A 19,287-nucleotide genomic window follows, 5' to 3' on the forward strand; every position below is an offset into this window, starting at 1 on the left:
TCAAGGTGAGTGCAAGTAAGCCACAACACCACTTCTGGTTTTCTGGTGTTTAATTGGAGTATCATGGACTTTCCTGCCTGGGCTGGCTTTGAACCACGATCCTCAGATCTCAGCCTCCTGAGTAGCTAGGATTATAGTTGTGAGCCATAGTTACCAAGATGAGCCCAACCTTACTTTCTCCACTAAAAAGACATTAAGCCCACAACTTAGACACTTCATTCTTTAAAGCAGTTTGGGATACTAGTATTATCTACCAAAAAATGGTCAGATTTTATGATCAGATTTGCTGTAATGTGCAGCAATGGTACTTAACTGGATACCATTGAAAATGAACTACAATTTGTGGGAGGGGAAAATTGGGAGAGTATGAGGAAAGGGGTGACACTATCCAAAAAGAAATGTACTCATCTGATTTACGTAACTAAAACCCCTCTATACCTTACCTTTATAGTAACAATTAAATTTTTTTACATAAGGATTTGCTGGAATAAGTGGATACAAAGAAGAGAGGATAATGGGCCTAGGACTTTCTCCTTACTTGATAATACTCTTGTTCACAGTCTCTAAATGACTCCCTAATAACACAACTGATGCAGTTAGTTACAGTGTTAGGGGGGCTAGGTTTCAAAGAGAGCCAGTTGCTCCTATTTCTGCATGTGTATGGTGTATGTGTGGGTGGGTGGAGTGGGTGTGTGTATATGTGGTACAGGTAGTCAATGGAATTTTACTCATCTATCAGAAATAGTAATATGCCATTTGAAGGGTAATGGATAGACCTAGGAAAAACTAAGTGAAGTCAGGCTCAAAAGGATAAACATATGTGGATGCTAGATTTAAAATACAAACATAAATGGTAACATATATAGGGATCTATGCATATACATACAAAGAAACTGACTAAAGGGATAGTATATTTAAAGGAGTCTGATGAATAAATTCTTAGAACAAATAATTTAAAAAAATGAATACCAAGAAGCTGAAACATATTCTGGGGAATAGGGGCCACAGGAGAGGAGGGAGGAAGGGTGGAACAAATGCAGACATTGTACTCAATGTACAAATGTAAATTATAACTGTGTAACTTTAAGGCAGAAATCAGATTGGGAAAGATAAAGAACAACTTTGACCAAGATGCATTATACTACTAACTATACCTGACCTCTGGAATTGAAATCCCTTTGTAAATTAATATAAAAAATACTTCTTAGAAAGAACAATGACTTCTAGTTTCTATGAATAGTGAGCTAATTGTTTTATGCTAATCCCTTGCTGAGAACAATCTAGAGTGCTAGATAATGAAACCTTTCCTAAAAGCATGTAAAAATGTCTAGTGAGGAAATCCCTGGCCAAAGATAAATGAAAAACAGAAACCCAGAGAGAAACAATGGCAGCCAGAAGACATTAACATTCTGACTTCAAATTGTAGCCAAATTTGAATTTTATGCCTACAAAAAAACAAACAAAACAAACTGTAACGTCTGCACAGGGAAACCTCCCTCCCTTTTGACTAAGTTTCCACCCAGTATCTGTTACCTAGGTAACTGAAAGCAGTTACCTTCCCCTCCTGCTAGGTCACATCCTGGGCCACCTCTGGTCACATGCCTCCCATCTGACCCTAGGAGGGTCCCAGACCCTGAGGTCACATCCAGATTCAGTGTGGCCATATCTTTCCCCCACCTGGCCACACCTCTTCCTGTCCCTGGCCTAGGTAAGTCCTGGCCCAGAGGTGGGTCACCCCTCTTCTCTCCCCCCTCCCCACCTTTGACTTTTCAGCCATGTTTCTCCATGGCCTGGGCAGCCGTTCGGTAAATAAACTTCTTTTCCTGCCTGAATAGCACATGGCATTCTCCTCATCGGCTACCTAGTGAAGCCTACCTATTTAATATACCTTACACAAACAAACACAAAAATCAGGCTGGGTGCTGGTGACTCACACCTGTAATCCTAGCTACTCAGGAAGCTGAGATCTGAGGATCCAAATTCAAAGCCAGCACTAGCAGGAATCTCCATGTGATTCTAATGTCCAATTAACCACAAAACACAAAAAGCCAGAAGTAGAGCTTTGGCTCAAGTGGTAGAGCACTAGTCTTGCGCACAAAAGCTCAGGTACAACACCTAAACCCAGAGTTCAAGCCTATGACTGGCAAAAAAAAAAAAAAAAGATAAAACTGACTTTTGCAGATGTTAAATGACAAAATTACAACAAAACTGGTTTTGCAAATCTTTGTTGGCTTTATTTGGGTACTACAATTGGCAAAAGTCTGTCCTAATGCCTAAGGAAAAAGAAAATAGTAGTAAGGTACAGGGATGGCTTGATTGGCTACAGCTCCAAACTACCCTATTTGGACATGGTTTGAGCAGTTATTCACTTTGATTGGTTGAGACTTAATTACTTATTATGAGTCAGTTACAGTCTATTTATATATCATGTTAAATTGCAGAACACAGATAAACCTTCAGGCCAATATGTACAAGGCAACCTTAGGCCAAACTTAATTTTAATTCAACACAGTCAAACAAAACCTGGGAATTCACTGCAGCCGATCAGCACTAAAAAAATTTCCAGCCAGACGCCAGTGGTTCACACCTGTAATCCTAGCTACTCAGCAGGCTCAGATCTGAGGATCGAAGTTCAAAGCCAGCCCAGGCAGGAAAGTCCGTGAAACTCTGATCTCCAACAAACAACCAGAAAACTGGAAGTGGTGCTGGAGATCAAGTGGTAGAGCACTCGCCTTGAGCTGAAGAGCTGAGGGACAGCGTTCAGGTCCAGAGTTCAAGCCCCATGACCGACCCCCCACCCCCACAAAAATTTCTAAAGGAAGAACTCTAATTAGGGAGAAAATGGAAAGTGTGAAAGGCCAAAAGGGAAGAAAAGCAAATCAAGTAAGGATTATAGAGTATTATTTGATGACAAGAAAGTCAGAATTGAAAGGAGAGGTCAATGGAATGCAAGTCCCTGTCCAGGGAGGGGGGTTCATTTATTCACCAACTTTAGAATTTGCTAAGCTAGGGATGTCTGTTGTAATACCTAAAATAAGACCAAAAAAGACCCCAACAAACAAAAAGAAGAAAAAAACTGAGACAGAAGAGGTCTGTCCACTTCATATATAATTCACCCTTTAATTCATCAGGAAGACTTAATTAAAATTTTTAGATATGTAACCATACAATCTATCAATCAGCCAGTGTAGATACATAGATATAGATATATGGATGCAGATATTGATATGGAATAGGGAGAATAGAGATAGAAATAAAGAAAGATGAATATGGATATAGATGATATAGATGTAGATGATGGAGAGAAACAGAGAACTGACAGAAATACCAAGAAACAAATCCACAAACACAGGTACCAGCTGTGATAGCACTTCTATCTACTTTTTCTACAATGTGATTTTGGCATATCCCCCTTTTTTATTCCCAGATGTGGAAACTGTCTTGTCTTCCTGAAGTTGGGTGGGGTTGACTTGACTAATGGAACACAGTAGAAATGATGCCATGTAGCCTCTGAGAAGGACTCAGATAACAAGTTTGAGCTGTCAGAACAAGTTTGCCTGTCAGAACACTCACTCACAAGCCTTTGGCCTCTATGTAACTGTTCTTCACCCCGTAACTGCCATTTTGTAAGGAAGTCCAAGTGAGCCTACACTGGTGAGCACAAGTAGAAGTTCTAGAGGGGGCAGAAGGGAGAGAGGAGAGAGAGAGAGAGAGAGAGAGAGAGAGAGAGAGAGAGAGAGAGAGAGAGAGAGAGAGAGAGAGAGAGAGAGAGAGAGAGAGAGAGAGAGACAGAGAGAGAGACAGAGACAGAGACAGAGACAGAGAGAGACAGAGAGAGAGACAGAGAGAGAGACAGAGAGAGAGACAGAGAGACAGAGAGACAGAGAGACAGAGAGACAGAGATACAGAGAGAGACAGAGACAGAGACAGAGAGAGAGAGAACAGAGACAGAGAGAGACAAAGAGAGACAGAGACAGAGGAAAGAGAGAGACAGAGGAAAGAGAGAGAACCAAACCCCAGATGCACTAACTAGCCCCTCTCTAATACAGTTCAGCCTCTGTTGTGTCTTCAGCCATGAGAGCCCTAAGGCAGAACTTCCCCCCCATGGAGCTGTTCTGGAATACCTTAATGTGGAAAATAATAAAATGGCTATTGTGAGCCACTAAGTTATGCAGTAAAACAGAAATGGAACATCAAGAAAAGGTAGTGACAAGAATCCTACCTTATTATGATTTGCTAAAAGATTAACCTTGGAAGCAAAGATACCCAGTATTGCCATTTCTATTGATTTGTGCTTTACAGTCACTAAGGTGGGAACGTCAGGTACTTGGGCCATATAATAAGTCGTGGGAAACCATTTGAGCTGGCCCTGCCAAGGCAGCCACAAGTGGGACTAGAAATTCACAAATCTAGGGCTTTCGTCAAAGTGAAATTGAATAAATGCAGGCCAGTGACTATTATAAATATTCAAATGAAAGAAGAACAAGCTTTCCAGCCTGCAAAAGTGTGAAATAAAGAAAAAATGTTAGAACAAAACTGTAATTTTTTGTAGGTGACCTGACTGTCTACATTAAAAAAAACTCAAAAAGGATATGCTATTAATATTCCATACTTTATAAGCATAAAAACATACAGAAAGAATTATAAAAAGATGTACCTCGGGCAGGGAATGTGGCTTAGTGGTAGAGTGCTTGTGCATGAAGCCCTGGATTCAATTCCTCAGTACCACATACACAGAAAAAGCTGGAAGTAGTGCTGTAGCTCAAGTGGTAGAGTGCTAGCCTTGAGCAAAAGAAGCTCAGGGACAGTGCCCAGGCCCTGAGTCAAGCCCCAGTACTGGCCAAAAAAAAAAAAAAAAAAAAAAAGACTTAGCTCTAATTTCAATAATTAGTTTTGAAAGATGCATGCACAAATCTTACAAAGCAGAATAAGTCTAGTGAAAATGCTAGAACTACAGAGATGATTATGAAACTTTATTGACGGTAACCAAAAAAGGGCGTTTTGTGGGTTGAAAAATTCAGTACTTTATAGATATCAATTCTTCCCAAATTGATTTAAAGCTTCAATGCAATCATTATGCATTCACTAGACATTTGAAAACTGGTTTCCAATATGATACAGAAATGTAAAGAGCCAATAATAAGAGAACTCACTTCCCCAGCTATCCAGGTTTTTAAAAAAAATATAGTAATTAGTGCTTAGTGGTTGAGTGCCCGACTAGCAAACATAGACCCTGGGTTCAAATATGAATAAAGGTGTAGAAAACAGACAAATGCTAACACAAAACTAGTGCAGAAACAGCCCACACATATATTGTAACATACAATGGATAGTGCTTTTCTTTTTTTCTTTCTTTCTTTTTCTGTCAGTGCTAAAGCTTAAACTCGGGCCTGGGCACTGTCCCTTTTGCTCAAGGCTAGCACTCTACCACTTGAGACACAGCACCACTTCCAGCTTTTTCTGTGTATGCGGTACTGAGGAATTGAACCTGGGGCTTCATGCATGCTAGGTAAGCACCCTACCACTGAGCCACATTTCAAGCCCCTGGCTAGCACTTTTCAATTAAATCTGTGACAAATCTGTCTGGGTAAAATATGAAGTTAGACCCTTACCTTACACCATTCACAAAAATCAATCCCAAGAGGATTTAAAACAAAACAACTAATGCTAAGCCAGGAACTAGTGGTACACATCTATAATCCTAGCTACTAAAGAGGCTAAGGTCTGAGGATTGTGGTTTGGAACAAATCTGGACAGAAAAGTCTGTGAGATACTTATCTCCAATTAACCACCAAAGCTGGAAATGGAGCTGTGCTGTGACTCAAGTAGTAAAGTACTAGCAAAAGCACTCAGGGACAGAGCCCAGGCTCTGAGTTCAAGCCTCATTCCTGGTTAAAAAACAAACCAACCAAAAAAACCTTATGTCTCTTTTTCTAGGGAAAAAAAGAATAAAGCTCAGTGTAGGGAGAATTTCTTAAATAAGAAAATAATTGATTATGCTCCAAGGCTCCAGAAATGGAGCTATGGCTCAAGTGATAGAGTGCTAGCTGTGAGCCAAAAAGCTTAGGGACAGAGCTCAGACCCTAAGTTCAAGCCACAGGACTGGTTCCAAAACAAAAGCTAGAAGAGTGGCTTAGGAATATTGTGCCTGCTTACCAAATGCAAAGCACTGAGTTCAATCCTTAGTACTTCCAGGAAGAAAAAGAAAAGAAAGAAAACAAACAACCAAACCAAAAAATATATATATAAGAAAAGAAGCAGGAAATACAGAAATGGATATCTCAGATCAATTCATAGTTCTACAGTATTTGTATCACATACCTTTACAGGAATTTTCTTATCAAAATCAGGGAAGTGAATTAGCTTATTTAGCTTAGACACATACAGTATCATTATGGTGGCTGCCATCTGAAGGAAAGAAAAAAAAAACTTCAGCAAAATAGGAAGATCCTTGAAGTATGACATCATTAGAAGGAAATATTCTCAAAAAGCATGATAAAAAGAAACATTTTCTAGGTTCAGAAAAAAAAACACATAAGCCTTTCATGGAGTATTGACTGCTTTTTCTGCCATTGTACACATTCTGTTGAAAGTGTAGACAAAGTGTCACACCAAATAGACACACACACACACACACACACACTCACACACACACACATGATCTCAGGGCTCTAGGTAAGGTGGCAGGGACAAAAACGAGTACTGTCCCAAGAATGACCAGAAACACAGGTGAGACTTTGCAGTAAGCCTAGACCATTATGCTCATGTATTAAGCTTAGACTCATGCTCCCCCATTAATGGCTAGCACAGGGAATAACTGAAGAAAAGAAAATCCATACATTAAAAAAATACGCATAAGATATATTAAGAGAACAAAGACAAAAAAAATTTTTAAATGGTCTTATTTTTCTCTTCAATTAAACCAGTGTTACAGCAAAGATCTACCATTCAGATCCTATATTACAGCCAGGCACTGGTGGCTCATGTAAATCTACTATAATCTACTCAAGAGGCTAAAATATGAGCATCACAGTTTGAAGCTAGCCCAGACAGAAAAGTGTATGAGACTCTCTTCTCTTCAATTTACTGCCCAAAACCAGAAGTAGAGATGTGGCTAAAGGTGTAGAGCATCAGATTTGAACAGGAAAAATGAAGTATCCGTGTCCAGGCCCTGAATTCAAGTTCCAGTACCAGCACACACACACACACACACACACACACACACACACACACACACACACACACACACACATACACACACACATACACACACACAAACACACACACACACACACACACACACACACACACACACCTCTTATATTACCCTAGGTAAGTTATATATAGCCAATGTACACTAGTTATGTTAGAAATAGTTTTAGTTAGAAATAGTATTATTATTTTCAAACTTTGGGCATCATTTTTCTATGCAGATTTTAGAAAAAAATTGCTTCATATGATTGTAATCCTACTTCATGATTCTAATGAGTTTAAAAGGAATTACCTACCCATATGTTTACGTAATTCAGACCCTTCATAAATTTTAAGTATGAATTATAATACATTATATACATTAATACAATAATATTATTATTGTAGTTTTGCCTTCTTTTACAGTTCTTAAACTGTGTAATACCATTTATTTAAAATAAATATAATTCAGTCTTAAAATTAAACCTTACCAATCTCTGTGTATGTGTGTGTATGTGTGTGTGTGTAGGTAGGTGGGTGTGTACAAGCATGTGGGTGTGCATACCCACATGCATGTTCAAGTTCCAGTCCCAGGGCTTAATTTAAGAGCCTAGGCTCTATCCCTGCACTTTTTTTGCTCAAGGACAGCACTCTACCACTTGAGTCATAGCTCCATTTCTGGCTTTGTGGTGGTTAACTGGAGATGAGTTTCAAAGACTTGACTGCCAGACTGGCTTCAAAGGGTAATCCTCAGATCTTAACAACCTGAGTAGCTAGGATTACAGGTGTGAGCTGCTGGTACCCAGCTGGTAGTCTCCTCCTGAACCAGTTACAAATCAGAAAAGTTTATATTTACGTAAGCATAATCCAATGGGTTAAAAAATTCAGTAAATTTGGAGATTACCTAGGACACATGATCACATATTCACTGAACTTTGATTATTTTTAAACTGATTCCAGGGAAAGTAAAGACCTCACACTTGTTCAGCTCTCTTGCTTCATTGGCATTCCACCACTTAAGCCATGCCTCCAACCAATGGAGTTTTGCAGACTTTTTTCTCTTGCTGGCTTTGAATCACTATCCTCCAGATCTCAGCCTCCTGAGTGGATAGGATTATAGGCCTATGTCACTTGACAACATCTTTTTTAAAGTGACTTTTATTGTATATATTTTTACATTAAAACCTAAAGATAATGTCTCCTGGTCATAAGGAAACATTCCCTTGTTATAATTTTTTCTTCCCTAAAATAATGTAAAAAGTTATTTCTTAACAGAACATTGAAGCAGAATAATGTTTATAGCCTTTTCTGGATTCACAATTTAAAATGTAGTGACCAAGTGTTGGAGGGTATAGCTCAGTGGTACACTTGATACTTAGCAGGTATTTAGCCAAGGCACTAGGGTTTATTCTTAGCACCAACATAAAAAGAGTTTCAGGAAACAATTTCCATAATTTTAAACTTTTTGTCCATAAATTAAAACAATACCAAATCCAAAGTTATCTGTTATTCATTACTGTTGGTCTTATGAGCAGCACAAAGCAAAAGAATGAACAAACCATATTCATATTCATGAGAAACTCACCAACAGTCAAATGGGCTTAGTTTAAAACCCATCCTTCTATTTAAAAGCAAAAAAAAATTCACAAACTACAGGGAACAAACTGGAAATTTTCTTCTTGATCCACAGAGTTTTATAAAAATCAGAATCACTGTGAGCACTAGCAGGCTCACACCTATGACCCTACTATTTGTGAGGCTGAGATCTGGGGATCCAAGTTCAAAGCCTGTTGAAACAAGAGTCTGTGAGATACTTACCAAAAAGCTGAAAGTAGAGCTGTGACTCAAATAATAGAACAATAGTCTTAAACAAAAACAAAAAGTTCAGGGACAGCACATAAGTGAGTGAGTGAGTGAGTGAGAGAGAGAGAGAGAGAGAGAGACAGACAGACAGACAGACAGACAGACAGACATAGAGAGGGAGGCAGGGAAGGGGAGAGGAAGGAAGGCAGGAAGGTAGGAAGGAAAACTGAATCCATTGCCAGCATGTACAGATTTGAAACTTTTATATAAAAATTCAAATCCCCTTTTCTCTTGAAAAACTAAAGTATGGTCATCGTGGGTCCATTCTCATCTCCTCAGCTGTTTGCCTATCAGTGCAGTGCCTCAACATAGGTATGTGAAGTGAGCATCTGAGGTAGGACTAGGATTATCGCCAGCCCACCCTGGCCTGAGCACACTCTTTTGTCACCCATTGTCCTTCAGGACTTTGGAGTCTTCTGGACCCTTGCCATAGAGTAATTCAGTTCAATTCAATTAAAGAACTTAAAATAAGCAGCTGTTCTTCCCACAAATACAATTGTTTGCAGACTGTAGAATGAAATCAAATGCATCAATATTTCATGGGTATCTGATTATATGGCCCCCTGCCAGTTGAACCAACTTATCAACCAGCGTTTTCAATAAAAACACTTAAAGTATAAGGCACTAGTGGCTCTTGCCTGTCATCCTAGATACTCATCAGGCTGAGATGTGAGGATTAAGGTTTGAAGCAAGCCCAGGCAGACAAATTCAAGAGACTCTTATCCCCAACGAACCAGCCAAAAGCTAAAAGTGGAGGTGTGGTTCAAGTGGTAGAACACTAACTAGCCTTGAGCACAAAAGCGAAGCAAGAGCACGAAATCCTAAGTTCATGCTCCAGTACTAGCATAAAACAAAAAAAAACAAACAACAATATTTAAAGTGTCATCATATATACCAATAACTAATTAAGAGACAGGTTTTCTTTTTTCTTACTTACCTGTCCAATTCCAAGAACAATCGGTGATGGGAAGCTACAAAGAACACAGAATAACAAATCAGTTTAGTAACATATAAAAATTTGAAGAAAATATATAAAACATGATAGGAGACAATGGAAACTTAATGGCAAATTTACTCACTTGTCACTTGTGCATTTCTTTTTCATATTTTTAATTGATCATTGCTAAACTCAGAAATTTTCTTTTGCCCTTTGTGGGCAAAACAGATATGATTATGTATGTAGAAAAAATAATCAGATGATATACTATTAAAATTAATAAAAATAACTTTAGGAAGGATATTGAATATAGAAGAGTATACAAATGTAAAAAACTATAAAATGCATATGTACAGAAAACTATAAATTGATATTAATAAAGACCTAAATAAAGGTCACAGGTTAGAAACTTAATAATCTAGTAATGTTTATTATTCTCAAATTGACCTATAAAATTAATCCGTGCAATCTCACAATGGATATTTTATTAAAACAAAACAGTTTATCTTAAAATTGAATGGAAAGGCAAAACCCCAAAACCACCCAAGACAATCTTTTTTTGTGTGTGTGGGTTGTGGAGCTTGAATCTGGGCCTGGGCACTGTCCCTCAGCTCCAGCTCAAGGCTAGCATTCTACCACCTGAGCCACAGCACCACTTCCAGTTTTCTGGAGATAAGAGTCTCACAAACTTTCCTGCCTGGGCTGGCTTTGAACTTCAATCCTCAGATCTCAGCCTCCGAAGTAGCTAGGATTACAGGCATGACCTACCACAGTCCCACTACCCACGGCAATCTTAACAAAGAACAAAACAAAGCCAGGTGCCAGTTGCTAGCATCTGTAATTCTAGCTACTCAGGAGACAGATCTGAGGATTACAGTTCAAAGCCAACCCAGGCAAAAATGTCCAGAAGAGACTGGCACCAAAAAAAAGCAGGAGAATTATTCTCCTGGGTATCAGGATTCATTTGCTATAATAAATGAGAGTGGCCAGATGCCGATGGCTCACAACTGTAATCTTAGCTATTCAGGAGGCTGAGATCTGAGGATCATGGTTCAAAGCCAGCCCCGGCAAGAAAGTCCTTGAGACTCTTATCTCTGGAAGAGGTGCTGTGGCTCAAGCAGTAGTGTGCTCGCCTTGAGCTGAAGAGCTGAGGGATAGCATCCAAGCTCAGAGTTCAAGCCCCATGACCGACCAAAATAAATAAATAAATAAATGAGAGTGTGTGATACTTGCACGATGACAAGTGGACACCTGATTTAGGATAATGATGACACTGTGGTGGGTAAGACAAAGTCATAATGTGCACACAGACCCTGGTCCCTACCTCAGTCAACAAGGTCGCAGTTTACCTCAACTGGCTTGCCCACTACTCACCCATTCTCAGGCTCCCATACATTCTCTTAGGCTACTGAGAAAAGCTAAAAATATCACCAAAACAGCAAAGAACAAAAGAAATATAGAAAGAGGAACAGGAAGGAAAGAAGGGAGGGAGGGGGAAAAGGGAAGGAGGGAGAAAGGGAGAGAGGGAGGGAGGGAGGAAGGAAGGAAGGAAGAAAGGAAGGAAGGAAGGAAGGAAGGAAGAGAGAGAGAGAAGGAAGGAGGGAGAGAAGGAGCAAGGGAGGGAGGGAGGGAAGGAGAGAGGGAAGGAGGGAAGGAAGGAAGGAAAGAGGGAAGTATGTTTTCCTAGAGGATGTTGAAGGAATGACTAGATATTATCACCCTGAGAAGAAAATAAACTCTAGTGGATTCCGGTGGTGCCACCACAAATCTCATTCCTGACCAAAGCACTCCTTCCCCAGATTGAGTGAAGATTGCCTGACAGTAGCATTCCAGCCTCCTAAAGCAGCCTGCATGCAATTACCAATTTATATGAGGCATAAAGGCCAAGACCCCTTCACCCCAGTTCAGGACAATTCCACAAAGCCATCCAGTTGAAGAGTCAATCCCTGGGTTGAGGCCTTTGTTGTGACTGCATCATAGCTCATTCTCTCAATCTTTCTACTCTTATCTCCCAGTAGGTCCATACTATACCACCTACGTTCAGCCTGCAACACTGAGTAAAAATTACAAGATGACCATCCAACAGTGCAACACCAACAACAAAAGGCTTACAGAAGTAAGACTAATGTATCCAATAGAAGGAACACTCTCTAATTGCTTCAGTCTACAGAACACATTAGTAAGAACAAGGACAATAAAACAAGAGCACAAAATCAGTTAGAAAAGAGCCAACTGCGATAAAAAGAGAACAGATCTCTGGAAAACCAGAGAGGGCAAAATGAAAAAATCGCCACACAAATAAATACCTTTCAAAACCCAAGGAACTAGATGGCCATTGTTGAAATTGAGCTGCCAACACCAAGGCAAGTACAGTGAATCTGAAGGAGAAGACAAATTCTGAAAGACAAATACAGATAAGAGAGACCAACAACACTGAGTTAGCCTGATGGCTTGGTCTGGACTAAATAACTCAACACAGAGAGAAAAGAAGATGGTTCAGCACAAAAGACTAGATTTTCTGACATGAAGAGGAATCTTCAGAACTCAAAGCACACAGTGTAACAAAAAAAAATCTGTTGAAGAATGTTCAACGATAGTAAAAGAACAGTCATGAATTCTCCACAAAAACAAAACAAAACAACGCTCTCCCCCCACAAAACCTGATAATGGAATCACAGCTGTGATCTGTGATGAGGGAAAATTATGCAAAATCTCAGGACTGGGGACACTGTGGTAAAAGGGCTTGGTGGTTATTTTATCCATTTAAATATACAACAGATTCAAAGAGCCTGGTGTTAACTGGTGCACATCTGTAATCCTACCTGTTCTGGAGGCTGAGAGCTGAGTATCTCAGTTCAAAGTCAACCCTGGGAGGAAAGTCTGTGAACCTCTTACTTCCAATTTAACAATAAAAAACTGGAAGTGAAGTTGTGGCTCAAGTGGTAAAGCTCCAGCCTTGAGTGGAAAAAGCTAAGGGATTTAAGGGAGGGTGTGAGGCCCAGCGTTCAAACCCCAGTAGTCATGCACACACACACACATACACACACACAAGCTAAGATTACAAAATAGTGCAATACACTATCAAAAAGACATGAAGGGTGGGCAGACACAGGAAAGAGGATGTACCCATCTTCATATCTCAGAGAAGAGAAGTTATACATATCCAAAATTGAAACACAGGTTTAAAATTTACATGGTAAGGTGAGGTTTAACTCAGTGGTCAAACTCTTGCCTACCCATAGACAAGGCCCTGAGCTCCATTCCCAGCATTGCCAAAATAATACTATCAATAGTGATAATAATAATAATGACTATAACTCTTTATGATGACAACTTCTTAACGAAGCTGTCTTGAATTCAGATCCTCCTGCCTCTTCCTGCTGGGATTACATGGCCTGTTTTTGTTTTTAAATGTAGACTTTCAATTCCCACCACTGGAGATACCCATTCAGTAGCTTTTATAGACACCTCCCACCATGATTCAGACTCCCAGGCTTGTTTGGAAGCCTAAAAGTAAACCACAGTGCCCAAATCCCTGTGATGAATCATGAAAGTAAATACACCGGAAATACTGAGCAAATATTTGTTGATCTAAGTGCAACTAACTCCAATCATTTTATTAAGCATTACTAGTAATGCTTAACTACGTTCGTGCACATCAGAGAAAACAGTATTAAAATGGGATAAAGAAAAAGACAAAAATAAAAATCCAATGCAGACCACCTTTGCCATCCTTTTGAGTCTGATTCCAAAGCACCATTAGTGGAATGGACTGCCCACAAACACTGGGATGATGTTGCCTCTTCTCCAGCTGCATCTGGGTGTTGTATTCCACTTCCTTCTTCCTAGTCAGGCAAATCTAACATGACAATGAACTAAAGCCAACAAGTAACTAAGACTACTCAACTAGAAATGAGAAGAGTAAGAGGAAAAAAAAAAATCCCCTGAGCTACATTCCCAGGACACTATGAATTAAGAAGCTATCAAAAAAAATCACTCCTTCAGTCCTCCAACACAAGATTCTGTGCTCAAACAGCTAATACCAGGATCTGATTTCTAATCATTTATTGTTGTAATTAAATCACCCCAACATCCCTATCTTCAAAAATGTATGCCTCAAGCATTTTGAAATGGGACAATGAACAGTATCCAAGCAGAGCTCTCAAACTACCTAACATATAACATTACAGAAATGTGAAGAAATGTTTATTTATAAGGATTATAAGGGTTGGTGCCTTATTGGGCATGCATGCATAAATAAATAAATAAATAAGTAAATCAATCAATCAATCAAAAACTTTCATTTCCTCCTTCAACCCTGAAACTCTTTTTCAATGTTAAGGATTGAACCCAGATCTCCCACATCCTTGGCAAGTACTCTATCACAGAGCTACAGATCCAGCCCTGGAACTGAAATTTTAAAGATGAAAAGATTCATCCCAATGTTTCGTGTTGGGATAGTCTTTATCTTTAATGCACTGATCCCTGTCTACTGGTCCCTCTCTAACAAGGAGAAAGCGTATTTAAAGGTATCAAGTATAGTGGCCAACTGTTATTATCAGCCTTCCTATAGCATAAGTACTGACTCCTCCCATGTTCTGTCTCTCCCACCCCCTCCATACTCCCAATACTGGTGCTGTCACTGGAGGCTAGCACTCTACACCTGATATAAAAGTCTCTTGGACTTTCCTGGGCAGGCAGGTCTGATCTCCTCAGTAGCTAGTATTACAGGTATAAGAAACCAGCACCTGGCTCCTTTTCTTGTCCTTAATTGTAGATGCTGAACCTTTCTTTTTCTTTCATTAGCTTGCACTGTTTTTGCTAAACAGTTCAGACAAGTATAACCTTCTATTTCTCTGATACAGGATTTATTGTTTGTGAACACCAGGGAGTCTGTTGCAATCCCTGTTGCAGACCTTCAAATCATATCTTCCCTCCAGATCCCCTGTCTTCTCTCATTACTCCATACCATCTTTACCTAGGACACTTCAGTGGCACTGGCTAGTCTCCCCAATGCCAATACCATCAGTTCTTCAGTTCTCAGTTCTCCATCCACCCACCACCTAAAACATTTTTTTTTCCCCAGACCTGGGGCTTGAACTTTTTTTTACTGTCCCAGAGCTTTTTACTCAAGGCCAGCACTCTACCATTTGAGCCACAGCTCTACTTCCAGACTTTTTTTAAAAAAAGCTTATTGGAGCTAAGAGTCTTATGGACTTGCCTGCCCATCTGGCTTCAAACCTCAATCCTCAGATCTCAGCCTCTTGAGTACCTAGAATTACAAGTGTGGGCCACCAGCACCCAGTCTAAAACTTCTTTTAATCAAAAAACTTATGTTAGCTGGGCACCTGTTCAACACCATCCTGGGCAGAAAAGTCCCTGAGACTCTTAGCTCCATTTAACCACCAGAAAACCAAAGTGGCACTGTGGCTCAAGTGGTAGAGCACTAGCTTTGAGCACAAAGAGGCTCAGGGACAGTGCCTGGGCCCTAAGTTCAAGCTCTCATGACTGACCAAAACAACAACAACAACAAAGTCATGTCATGTCACTCCTAAGTTAAAACCTTCCAAGGGACTCCCAATTACACTGAGACCAAAATTAAAACTATTCATTAAGGTCTTCCTACTTCTTCTAATATATGCTCATTGGATGAACCAAAATGATTTAGATACTCTTGCTCCTCAGCTGACACCTACACCCCAGGGCTCCGACCTCACTCAAAATGGATGCCAAGACCTCACCTAGGTATCATCCCTACCTACACTCTTCACTTTTCCAATCCTACAAAATATTCTTTTCTCCCTCTCCCAGAGTGGCTCACTCCCTCACCTCTCGCAAGCCTTGTGACTTAATCACACTAAGTACGGAGGTCTCTGTAAAAACTCCACATGGTTCAGACCAATTCTGAATAGCTGGACACAGAGAGATTTCTGGACCATAATGTACCAGAGAGGGAAGTTCTGTGCCCTGTCTCTCATACCACACCCTATCTGTGTCTTCATCCATTAGTACCCCTGGTAATACCCTTTGTAATTAACCAGTAAATGACATTTGACATTTGACAAATGCCACACTACCTAAAACTACAAGTCTCTTTCCTGCCTTGTATTTTTCTCCAGAACCCTATAAATGTTACTAGTTTATTATTGTTCCATTAGGAAGAGGGTGGGCTTTTTTCTGTTCTGCTCTGTTCATGCGTTACCCCAATGCCTGGTACAGAACCTGTTACATTGAGGTTTCAGGGGGAGGTTTATTGGACAATGATCTGATTCTTGCCACCTACCCACTTCTACCTGGGTAGTCTGGCTTACTCCATTCCAGCCAGTGGCTTTCTCTCTACTCCTCCAGCAGGGCAAGCTCATGCCCACTTCAGCACACATGCCTTGTCTAGAATTTTCTGGGGCTAACCCCTTGGTTTTAAGGTATATCTGAAACTGCCTTGCTTGTTCTTGAACCTATAGCAGGTGTTTTGGGCTGTCCACAGCTGGTTCTAGGTACGCAATAATATCTATTGCACGTATATGGATCTCATGTGAGTCTCAGTTTTCCACTCCCAGCTGTCTCTGGGCTCTTAACAGCACATAGGAAACCTCAGGAGGTCATTCATTAGCAGGCCTGTGATCATACAGTTTTCACACCTGAGGAAAATGCTGACTGTGGAACTAGTTCCGAGTCACAGATCTCTAAACCAGCAGGGCTAGCTTTAATTCTCCTCTTCTTTCAAGACTGCCACGACTCTGGCAGAATTCAACAGGACAGTCCTTACAAATCTGTTCCTGGAAGCCCACATTCGCTAATCTTATACTTTACACTAATTGTTTTCCATGAACATGCTGGGTTCCTTAAGAATGAACGGTCAATGGGTCCAAACCAATCTGTGAGACATCTAGCATTGTTTAGAGAATGGTTCGCTTTAAAATGCACTTTTAAATCACTCTCAGGTGCATATTCAAAGGCATGCACCAAGCAGCTCTCCAGGCAAGGCTGGGCGGCAATAAGGGGTTCAGGGAGAGTGTGACCTGCGGGAAGGGGTGGGGGTGGGGGAGACCCGGCTTCCTGGCCCCACTGGCCCCAACAGTCCCACACAGCCTGGACGCACCGAGCGGTGCCGTCCGGCTCACCTCACACCCAGGCCCCTCCCCAGGGACCTTCCCCCCCCTGCAGACCCCGCCTCACCCATAGGTGGTCAGCAGTGCCTTGTTGACCAGCACGATGAGGAAGGAGCAGATCCCGTAGAAGAGCGCCGATAGCAGCTTGACCGCCCGGGAGGGCAGCCGCGCCGTGTCGAGTTCCGCGCCCTCCGCCTGGCCATCGGCCCTCATATCCTCCCCCAGCCCAGCGACTCCCCGGGCCGGCCCCAGCACTGGCCTGGCCCGCAGTGCCCGGCACGGATGGGTCCCCGTCCCCGGCCGGCCCGGGAAGAGGGCGCGGCAGGAACAGGAAGAGCCCTAGATGCCGGCCCGCCCCCTGCCAGCGCCCCGAGTGTTTCTGGACCTGAGCCTCGGAAGCACCCCAAGTCTCCGCTACTCCTCTAACGCTCTGCAAGGGCGTTGGAGAAAGTTCCAGACTGTTCTGCAGGGACGTAAAACTTCATGAAGTTGAGGCTTCATTTTGCTTTTTTTTCTTAAACTTGCAGTTAGCATGCAGTAAATGATGAGAATGTTTCCATCTTTCAAACGTCCCTCTGCGACCCTTTGGGATTAATTCTCCCAGCTCATCATTCTCTGTTGCGTGGGCTGCATTCACCTTTTCCAGAATTTCATGTAAATGTGCAGCTTCTCTCGAATTCAGGTAAAGGGATGCATACTCCCAAGGCTCGTTCCTCACTCCGTGGAGGGTTCTGTGTGACCTGGCCGCGGTGAAACGTTAGGAGTGGGTTTGTTTCTACACTCACCAGGGGATTGGCAGATTTGGTGTTGTCAATTTTAGGGCTATTATGAAAATGGCTTTCATGAGTATTGGTGGGCAAATATTTTCGGTGTCATAACTGATACATTTGTAGGAGTGTACCAGGTAGGGGGTAAGTCTCAGGGCTTTTCTTGTCTCTGGGTGTTTGGGGGTAAGGGGTAGATCTGTTCTCATTTCAGGGCCTTTTTTTTTTTTTTTTTTTTTTTTTTTTTTTACCACGATAGCAGTGTAGCAATGAACTGCATACAATAGGCAGAATCCACCTGCTCTAGCTTTTCTTTCTTTTTCAAGTGAATGTCCCATGTTTTCATCTCAAACTATTTTTAAAATCTGAAATTTATGCTGCTTAGAAATGCTACAATTTCCAGTTATATGACTTGAAGCCTAAATACATAGACACCAGGACAAATGTTTTCCTATTTCAAGTCCCAAACAACCAAAGGATGGAAAGAAACACTTTCCACCCTAAAACAGAACTTTTGAAAGCAGCTAGCACTAGAAAGGCCAAGAGTCCAAATTACTCAAACAGAAAACAAATGTCCTTGGGCTGGCAGTGTGTCTCAAGTGGTATAGCACCAGCTATGATCAAGCAACCTGATTGAGAATATTAGGCCCTGTTCAAACTCTGGTGAGAGGGAGGAAGAAGGGGGAAGGACATAGGGAGTGGGAGAGAGGGAGAGGAAGAGTGAGAGAGGGAAGGAAGGAAGGAGAAAGAGGGAGAGAGGGAAGGAGGGAGAGAGAGAGAAAGGGAAAGAGAGAGAGGTATCGAGCTGGGTGTTGGTGGCTCATGCCTGTAACCCTAGCTACTCAGGAGGCTGAGATCTGAGGATCACGGTTCAAAGTCAGCCCGGGGAAGGAAAGTCCGTGAGACTCTTATTTCCAATAAACCACTAGAAAGCCAGAAGTGGTGCTGTGGCTCAATCGGTAGAGCACCCACCTTGAGATGAAGAGCACAGGGACAGCGCCCAAGCCCAGAGTTCAAACCCCACAACCAACAACAAAAAAAAACAGAGAGAGAGAGAGAGAGAGAGAGAGAGAGAGAGAGAGAGAGAGAGAGAGAGAGAGAGAGAGATCCATTTAAAATAGAAAGTGAATTCATACTGCAAGTTCAGCCAAGAATCTGAATCACTTTGGCTAATTCCCTCCAACAGTTCTATTATTATTTAAAAATACTGCAGCCATTTTTATTGCCTTACATACATGAGATCCTAAGCAGTTCCCAGCAACACATACTTTTAGTAGTGGCTTGCTTTCCTTAGTTTCCATTCACTTTAAAAATCCCCATTTTTACACTGGCTTTTTCTTTTTTTGGTGCTGGTCCTGGGGCTTGAACTCAGGACCTAGGCACTGTCCCTGAGCTTTTTAATGCTCAAAGCTAATGCTCCTCC

General features: G+C 41.3%; 1 protein-coding gene across 1 annotated transcript in view; it reads right to left on the reverse strand.

The window, feature by feature from the left end:
- The window catches only part of Slc35d2 (solute carrier family 35 member D2), a 65,495-nt gene extending 48,101 nt beyond the window's left edge, over nt 1-17,394 (reverse strand). Inside the window, exons 1-3 of the mRNA XM_070033712.1 lie at nt 17,168-17,394; nt 9,992-10,025; nt 6,322-6,408 (exon numbers count right to left, since the gene is read on the reverse strand). Of these exons, the coding sequence (XP_069889813.1) occupies nt 6,322-6,408; nt 9,992-10,025; nt 17,168-17,313 (267 nt within the window). The 5' untranslated portion in view covers nt 17,314-17,394. The remainder of the gene's footprint in view (nt 1-6,321; nt 6,409-9,991; nt 10,026-17,167) is intronic.
- Between the last annotated feature and the right edge of the window lie 1,893 nt (nt 17,395-19,287).

Source organism: Dipodomys merriami, unplaced genomic scaffold, assembly GCF_024711535.1.
Source record: "Dipodomys merriami isolate MVZ:Mamm:240054 unplaced genomic scaffold, mDipMer1.0.p SCAF_22, whole genome shotgun sequence".
Taxonomy (NCBI): domain Eukaryota; kingdom Metazoa; phylum Chordata; class Mammalia; order Rodentia; family Heteromyidae; genus Dipodomys; species Dipodomys merriami.